This window comes from Dromaius novaehollandiae, chromosome 1 (genome assembly GCF_036370855.1).
Source record: "Dromaius novaehollandiae isolate bDroNov1 chromosome 1, bDroNov1.hap1, whole genome shotgun sequence".
Classification (NCBI taxonomy): domain Eukaryota; kingdom Metazoa; phylum Chordata; class Aves; order Casuariiformes; family Dromaiidae; genus Dromaius; species Dromaius novaehollandiae.
The window spans coordinates 177,016,420-177,025,318 of record NC_088098.1 but is presented as its reverse complement, the minus strand read 5'-3'; the positions used below and the strand labels follow the sequence as shown (position 1 = coordinate 177,025,318).

The 8,899-nt window shown below is 36.3% G+C and overlaps 1 protein-coding gene across 1 annotated transcript in view; it reads right to left on the bottom strand.

Annotated features, from left to right (window-relative positions):
* Positions 1-2,551: 2,551 nt before the first annotated feature.
* Positions 2,552-8,899, bottom strand: part of KLHL1 (kelch like family member 1) — a 257,056-nt gene continuing 250,708 nt past the window's right edge. Inside the window, exon 11 of the mRNA XM_026120882.2 lies at positions 2,552-4,663. Within this exon, the coding sequence (XP_025976667.2) occupies positions 4,604-4,663 (60 nt within the window). The 3' untranslated portion in view covers positions 2,552-4,603. The remainder of the gene's footprint in view (positions 4,664-8,899) is intronic.

Here is an 8,899-nt window from a genome sequence, read left to right as displayed (position 1 = left end):
AGTCAAGAAAATTACCTTTTTCCTCTGTGCCATAATGGTTCCCATATGTCGACTAATGTTATCTTACAATGATAACATTATGAGGCAGGCAACTGCCTGGAAGTATCCTTAAATTGACTTAAAACTTTGAGAGGTTCCATATATCAGTAAAAGTGTATCTTGTATACAAAAGGAATTTTTAAAAAGCTAGGTTTTGCTTTTAAATAGTATTATTTTTTCATTGTAAGGACATAAACCACAAATATGTATTGCAGAATTATAGTTAAAAACAAGCTAACAACATTCTTGCATGCCTCTTTTTGTTGTCTTATTTGTGACTTTAATTTCAATGCACAAACTAGCAATAAAATTGGACCCCAAATATCCAGAATAAAAGACTTCTACTAAGTAATGACTATTCAACAATATTTTCTAAGTAGATCCTTCACTAATACTATGTTTCTAGCATCCATTACTGTCAATAATAAAAGCTATAAATGTAAAAAATAATTTAAAAGAAAGGTCCAAAACTACAAGGTCAAAATCATCAGTTGTATAAATAACAGAGGGTCAGAAGATTTGTCTGTCTTTTGTAAACTGGTTTTTGTAGCACTGCTGTATTGATAGAAACACATAACAAATGATGTCCTCAGAGTCATAGCAAAAGATCTACTTTTGCCTGATTTGCTTGCTGAGTTTTTCTATTGTATTTAATTTGAATCCTATATTCATACAGCCTCAAGCATTTTCTAGAAAAGTATATTTTTGGAGTTTGATCACCTAGCATTTTGAGTGGAATTAAAATTAGGAAAATTAATTAATCAGAAAAATAGTGAGCCAATTTTATTGTGGGTTTTTTTGTTTAACTAACCAACCAGTCAAAACCCTGCAGAAGTGTAATTTAGTCTATGATTTCTAATTGTATTAATTGTATTAATAAGCATTAACCACACTACCACAGCTATAACACTGATCAGTCTGTTCCCTCATTAGTGGCACTCACATATTGTCTTTTAGGTATCATTTCTATAAGCACTTAACACCTAACAGTATTTTAGCAGCAAACGTTTTATTCTCGCTAGTGAAATAATCAATGAAAGGAAACAGAAGAAAGAAAATTCTTCATCACAGCTGGCTAGCACTGGTCTACATTGTCCCACTAGACTTGGAAAGAGTTGGGTAGGGAGACTAAAGAAAGAATATAGACTGGTTTTCTTTGTGTCCATCCAAGCCTTTATCTTTTGAATATACATCCAAAATAAACTGACCTTAATAAAACCGGACCCTTCATTGGTAGGGAAATTCCCACAGAAATGCATCCATCAGTCACCAATAAATGCCCTGAAACAGGAATCATCATTTTATCCCAACATTGTTTTCCCTTTATTTCATAAAAACCTGTACAAACCAATCAATTTTAAAAAATAGCTTGTCTAGCATTCAGGGCCTTGATCTTCCTCCTACCTCGAAAACGGTAACAGAGAGGGAGAAATAAGTAAATAAATAATAAAGAACAAAATAAAAGGCCGTTTTTGAGGCATAAAACAGAGAAACACTAAGATTCTCTGACATGATTAAAGACATTGCCTTTACTCTTTGATTCATGTAAAAGATATATGCATAAGAGGGTGGGCAGCAATAAGAACAAAATGAATATAACCCCAATGTATAGAAATACAGGCTAATGCAAAACAAAGACATCTTAGTAGATTAGGTTGACATTGTGGGAACAAAAATACCTGAAATTAATAAAAATGAATTGGAAAGAAAGAAAATGATAACATTTTAAAATGTATTTAGACTATTAAACTATAAAATTTAGAAGCAATATTTTGAGGAAAATATTTATTTGTTTAACTGAAATTAATGAGTATTTGTTGGACATCTGAGTCTGCTGTGTTTTTCACACTGTGAAATCAAAGGAATTATTTGGGAAGAGAGGTACCATGCTAAATTAATAATGATGAGAGAATCTGGCTTTTGAAAGACAGCTACTTTTCCTGCAAAGGTGATACTGTTTATCACAGTACAGCCTATTACAAGTGGTTTTAACTCCTATATGTAGAAAGGGATCCTAATGGTTCACAGAAGCCAAGATTAAGATGACATACCATTTTGACTTAAATCCATTTCCTATGAAGTCAAAGGTTAAACTACTATTGTTTTAATAAGAGAAGAATAAAGACAACGGTAAGAAAAACTTAAACTCTCACCAAAAATTTCTCCCTCCATTCTGTTTAGGAATAGTTCCATAAGATAGTGATGTGTGCCTAAATAAAGAAACTGAAAGCCAGATTGTGCTCTTATTGTGTCCAGACTCTACCTAATGTAAATAGAAAAAACAAATAATTTTGTTCTTTCACAGTTGTTTCAGATTTAGAGAAGTGGAGTAATCTGAAATTTTTAGATGGAAATAATTTTAGAAAAAATAAAGGGAAATTGAAAATAGAAATGAGGAATTTGAGAATAAAAACAATCAAGGCACAGAAAACAAGTATCTGTCATAGACTGCTTTGAATATGTAATTCTTCTTGAAGGTAAGCATATAGGTAGAATAATCATATTTCTATTGTGTACAAATATAATGTACTCCAAAGGAAATTCTGAAAATAGAATTAAAATTAAAATTGTAAGATCATCAGGTATCTGTGTAGGAAAATTGAATGTTAATGTCTTCATATTTAATTGCAGTTAGAATTCTAGAACTTGTGGGTTTAGCTTCAGAAGATTAAATGAGGCAAGACTTGTAGAGAGGTAACACCTCTTATTAATCTAGGTGATTAATTTGGGAAAAAATTAACATGCTTGTCTGTGAAAGAGGTAATAATTGTAATTCAAAATCCAACTGACTGTGGGAAACTAATATTGAAGATTTTGCGACCTGTTTCTAATTAGTACAGAGAAGCATACTAAAAAAAAAAAAATTAAATCAGTATACTTATGTGTTAGAACACAGTTTAGTTAGTGTCAGGAAACAAAGATCTTGGTACTGCATGTTGCTGTGTTGCTGTGAAAAGCAGATACATCTTCAAATCAAATGTCCCAAGCATGAAGCTGTACTTCTCTTTATAATCCCAATGGACTAAAAGATTTCCACTAGGAAAGCTTTATTGGCTATGACTGGAAGTCCTGTCCAAAATTGCTAGTGACAGAGGACTGTAAGGTTGCTGTATTTAGACCATGAAATGTTTCTTAAAGTATCAGCAAGGCTTTAAAGAAAAGAAAATACTTGGTAGGCCTATTCTCAGAGCCTGAGCCTTCCTGAATAACAGAATTTCGTATTCCATTAACGGTCTTAGGATTCAAGCTGATTCAGCTGAGCAGACAGAAAACATTAATGTCAACCCTAGTGCCAAGGCAAAAGCTCAATGTATCATTACTGCCAGAAATGATCAATCCAAAAAGGAAGCACAGATGTCACTAGTATATTTACTGTATGAGATTTATTAGATCAAATGGTCTAATTTTGCCTTACTCCACTTCCATACATTCTGAATCCCCTACTTGCAGTAATTCTCAGTTGTAAATGGAAAGTCTTAAATTGGCACCCATAATCAGGCAGAGCTGTGCATGTGCAAACATCAGAAAGAAATAAAATAGAGTATATTTATTCTTCTTGAAATGTAATGAGGAGCTGTCAATTTAAATTAAAAGAGGCTCTAAAATCTCTTCTGGCCATGCTTCATCTGTTACATAGTCCAACGAAGTAACAGAATCTGTTTTCCAGTCCTTCACAGGCTTCTAACATGCAGAAGATGCATTAAACAATATGATCAGAGCCCACGTGCTTAAATTGAATATAGGATTAAGAAAGAGTTGCAAAACTGCTCCTTTGACTCCCATATTTTCAACAAAGCCTCAGTGCAGCAAAAAGCTTGCTTTTTCTGTGCAAAATTTGTGCAAACATTCAGGCTCCACCTTCAGTGGACTCTCTTTTAAGAAGTGTGACATTGACAGGCAGGTACAATCCAAACTTACCAAAACAATTATTTTGTTGATTTAATTTTAATTTTGCTTTTCTTCAAACTGCAAAGCAACAGCTTAATCATTATGAATGAGAGTAGAATATTCAGACTTTGCTACCTCTCCACTTTAGTAAGAACCAAATCTCTTCTGAAATGCATGTCTAAGTGGGAAGGCCATAACCCATTTGAAGACAAGACCTTGACAGAAAAACACTGTAATATTATCTACTTTTCACTTTTAAAAATTACAGTTTAAAAGAGATTAAATGTACTTTGCTGTTTCTGCAGTTAAAAGTCTTGGAGCAGCGAAAACTGTTCTTCCATACCCTCCTGGTCCTTAGGTAGCGCTTGCTTTGGTGCTTTGATTCTCCAGCTCTGCAGCACACATTCTGGAGAGCAGCATCTGAACTTGCTCCTGCGTATTCACATCTCTATTCTTATAACAGACTGACTTTTTTCTTGTTCACTGACTGTGAACAGTTTTTGTGATTGTATAGGGCATAAATCCTTAATCTTTCTCATTTACAAACTTCTCAAAGTTTGTGATCAACAAAGTATTCACTGTGTAAATCCTTGTTCTCATGAAGTTATCATTCTTGTTGTCTGATAGAAAAATAATCATTTCACAGTCAGTAAAATTCTAAGCAGTGCTGACAAAGTCATGGTTGCTTGATGACTACAACACAGGCACCAGCTCTTCCAATATTTAGGGAAGCCATCTGCAGAAAAAAAGATACAAATTAAAGGCACAGGAAGAACTCATGCAAGAAAGGGAAGAAGTGCTGTGTCAACATTATTCTGGAATGGTCAGAATTAATGGGAGTATAAAAAGCTAAAAGTAAATATAACCCACTAATATCCTAGTGTTGCACTTTTAAAATTGCTTACTCACATCTTATATCTTCCAGTTGAAATAGGAGAACAGGAAGAAAATATGATTGTAGAATTGTTGCCCGTTAATAGCACAGTGGATGTGGACTTTATTCCTATTTATAGTACATATTTTGAGTGGAATTTTAGAAAAGTGTCTTATTGTTCTATTTAATTGCAAGCTCAGTATAACAGAGACAGGTTTCAGTGAAGATCTGTATAGCAAATATATAGTTTAAAAATAAATATCAAATTTTAGAAATATTTAAAAATTAAAATACAAAAGAAAAAAAGACACTATCTCTCATTCTTAGAAAGTTTGCTTAAAAGTGGGACAAGGGGATATATCACTTTTTCCACATTATATTACATATTCCTTAGAATCTATGGGACTTATTCAATTGCTCTGAATACTTGTAATAAATCTTTAAATATTTACATTGTCTTATGATTGGCACAATACAATCTGTACAACACAAGCTGCTGTGATATTTGAATAGAAAATACCTGATCTAGTATCTACTCTAAGATTTAGCTGTTGAAGACAGCTGCTAAAAGTAAAGTAAAGCTAAAATGACTATCTCAAATTTGGCTATCAGCACTGTAAATATCAAAGATAGGATTCAGTTGCCTAAATATCCTGTGCCATTTGGGAAGTCCTATGGTATCCAAGCCACTTCTCTGGGACCTAGGAGCCACGGAAGTTCTTCTCCTTCCTGGAGCAACAGACCCCACAGCACCTCAAATGATATAGATATCTAGAGCTGAAATCTAACAGTTGATTACTTGACTTTCTCCAGGTTCCTCTTTTCTAAATAAGAGCTTGATTCAGCTGTTTCCACACAAGACACGCTGCAGAAAATATTGTTTCAAAATTACAAATCTAGTAAATATAGCAAAGTCTGCAGAAGACCTGTCCATTTTTGATGCAGGCTGCTGAAAGACAGATGCAACAGCCTAAGGTGTCTCAAATGCACTAGATGCCTGTGTTGGGCAACTTAACAGAATATAAATTGACAGCTTTGAATTGACACATTGAATATGACAGTAGCTTAGTCACCTAGATCAGAGGTGGCTAGCTATCTAAATTTAGATGTTTTCTTCTGGAGCTGAATCTTTCCCTTACTCTCTCAGTGAATCCCATCCCTAAAGCTGGCAATATGAATCCCAATCTTAATGGTAACTATCTATAGTATACTGTCAGCTACTGTGTTTGAAATTCTTGAAATAACATCATGTTTACCTAATAATTAAATTTTAATCAGAATATTAGAATAATATGTGAGAAACTAAGTACTAGGTCCTTGCTCTTCCTATTAAGGTGCATTTGCACCTGAACACATAGACACCTTAAAGTTTGAACCTTAAATCATATATAATCCCCGATAAGATATAACAGTGTTCGATCTAAGATAATATCACAAAACTTGTTTCTGGCTAAAAAGAAGACAATCCCAAATGTTGGGAAAAAAATAAATGTTTTGTTTTCACTTTACAAATGAAGAACTAGCACATAATATAATGATTTTGTTCAAAGTCACACAGGAAGTCTGTCACAAGCTAGAAAGAAATTAACTGCTGGGTTTTGGTGTTACAGTTCAGCTGCAAGACTATGCTTTTTTAACACATTAACTTACATCAGCCTTTGATGTACTGTTGCATATTAGTTAAAAGAAAAGCAAGGAATTTTCATGTAGAGATATATTTTTAAAAAGTAAGAGCTAAAATGATGGTAGACTAGAATGTAAAAGTGAGAAATAAGTAGTTCCTGAGATTTCTAAATATTTTTTAAAAAATATATTGTAACATCTTTATTTAAAAATTCTTTCAGGTAGTTTTCACTTGCAGGATACCACACAAGCAAAAAAAAAAAAAAAAAAGCAGGTGTAGTATGTGACAGGGAAATTACCTTTAAAATGATTTTTCATAACATTATTACTGTACCCTGCTGATCTATAATAATTTCAATCTGTGAGAAGTGTAGGTGTTTTCATTGATTTTCATGAGTGGAAACGAAGAGCATCATTGCACTTATACTGCCTTTTTTCATATGTTCATGTAGAACTGTAATTATTAAAATGCTACCTAACATGCTAAGGATGAAGTGCAAAGCCTGGGTAAATGAATAATTTAACACTTAAGTGTTCAAAACCTGAAATGCTGATACTAGTGGCCATAGTTTTGTCCCTCATTGAACAGGCAGGGCAAGGAGGACCAAGAGCTGACAGTGACATTCTGTAGCATGGTCTGTCAGCAGGAGCACTAAGGCTCAAGAATTATCCAAAAACCGTGGCCCTAGGTGTTCTTTCAATTGCATGGTCTAAAAGCTGTAACTCAGCTTTTCAGTAGTTGCTGTTCCATCCTTTGGTTTGTATAGTTGTTACCTGCCTGATGTTGCAGCTGTAAGAGATGAAGCTACAGTGCAATATCAGTGAAATCAAGACATGGCCTGTTGCCTTTAAATCACACTAATATGAATAATCAGCCATCTATCAATGCTTTATTAACCAACAATTTATCAGTTCAGAGCTTAATTTGTTTCCCTGTAGCATTCCTCAAGATCCTCAAAAGTGTAGTTTCATCCCCCACTTTTTTTTTTTTTTTTTTTTAACTTTATACAGCACTTGCTTTGTTAGGAGGTAAGATACAGTTCAATCTAACAGAGACTGAGTTACAAGGAATTTTATATCTTTAGCTTCCCAGAGGATAAGTGGAGAAATACCTATATCAATTCTGTATTCTTTGAAAAGAGAACAAACTCCGCACCCTTGGGTAAATTTGAATTTGCTTTCTGTAAATAATACTATGTTAAATTACATTAATGTACAGTTAAGGGTTTTGTGCATTACTATTTATTCTATGTACTTTTCAGTTCCTGTGAATTAAAGTTAACTTCACTATGAAGTCACTTGATTTGTGCCTATGCACAGAAAATCCTCCTCCACAGGAAATACTTGTCATCTTACTGAACTGTAGGGGCAGACAGTGAGGGATTGGACAAGATAGAGTTAAGGAGCCGAAAGGCTTGGGAGGAATAAATAGCAGTATGTAGATAAGGTAGTAGCTGCATGGAACGAGAAGGAGTGATGATGGGAACATGACCTTCGAGAAAGCTTATATATAGGGCTTGCTTGCTTGAATAAAGTTGATTTTGATCCAGCACATTGGAGTCCATGAATCAGACCGCCACAAATGGTGCCCGAGCAGGGACCGACGACTGACTTCGTCCAGGGCTGTAGAGGCAGCAGTTAGCTGAACCGGTGGCAGAGCCCGGCTGAACAAAGAGCTGCTGAAAGGAAGCAGAAGGGGAGCCGCTGAAAGGAAGCGGCACTGCGCACAACAGGTTACCTACCGCTGGATGGAGGTAAGCAGCCGGGAACGCGTGGGAGTCGTGGGAAATGGAATCTCCCCGCAAGATAGGTCCGTGCTAAACGTAATGCAAAAGACTTTGAAACAGCGTGGCAGAGATATACCCCCCCAAGATCTCAAAATGTTATTGATGTGGGCACGCTCTAACTGTCCAGAGGTGAATTCCAGTACGATTTATAGCCTTGGTACGTGGGATTCAATCGGAGTTAAGCTCTGGGACTCGGCAACAAGAAACGATAAGACGGCAGCAGGACTTTTAGCCCTGTGGCGTACCATGCTTGAGACCCTGAAAGAGCATAGCAAGAAGAAAACACAGGGACCGGAGGCACCCGCAGCCCCCACAGCACCTCCGTCAAGCGACATGGTGGTGGGGGCAGTGGGTGGATGGGACTCCCCAGGAAACGACCCAGACAATTCATTTGACCCAGGGCCGATTGATCCGGAACAGGAGCTGGACCTCTATCCGCCTCTTAATATGCCTTGCTGTGTCCATCTTATGGCCTGTTCGGAACCACTGCTCCCTCAAGAGACGGGGCCGCCTGCGAGTGCAGACTGCCCACAACCCCCCCACTGACCCAGCCTTCTGGGAAGGATCCATCACCCCAGGGCGGCTCGGCGGGGCGTGACTACACCGGCCGAGGACTTCCCTCCCTCCTTTCCTTCCCGCCTTCCTTCCCCTCCCACCCAGCCCTTCCTCTCTCTGCCTGGTGCCCTCT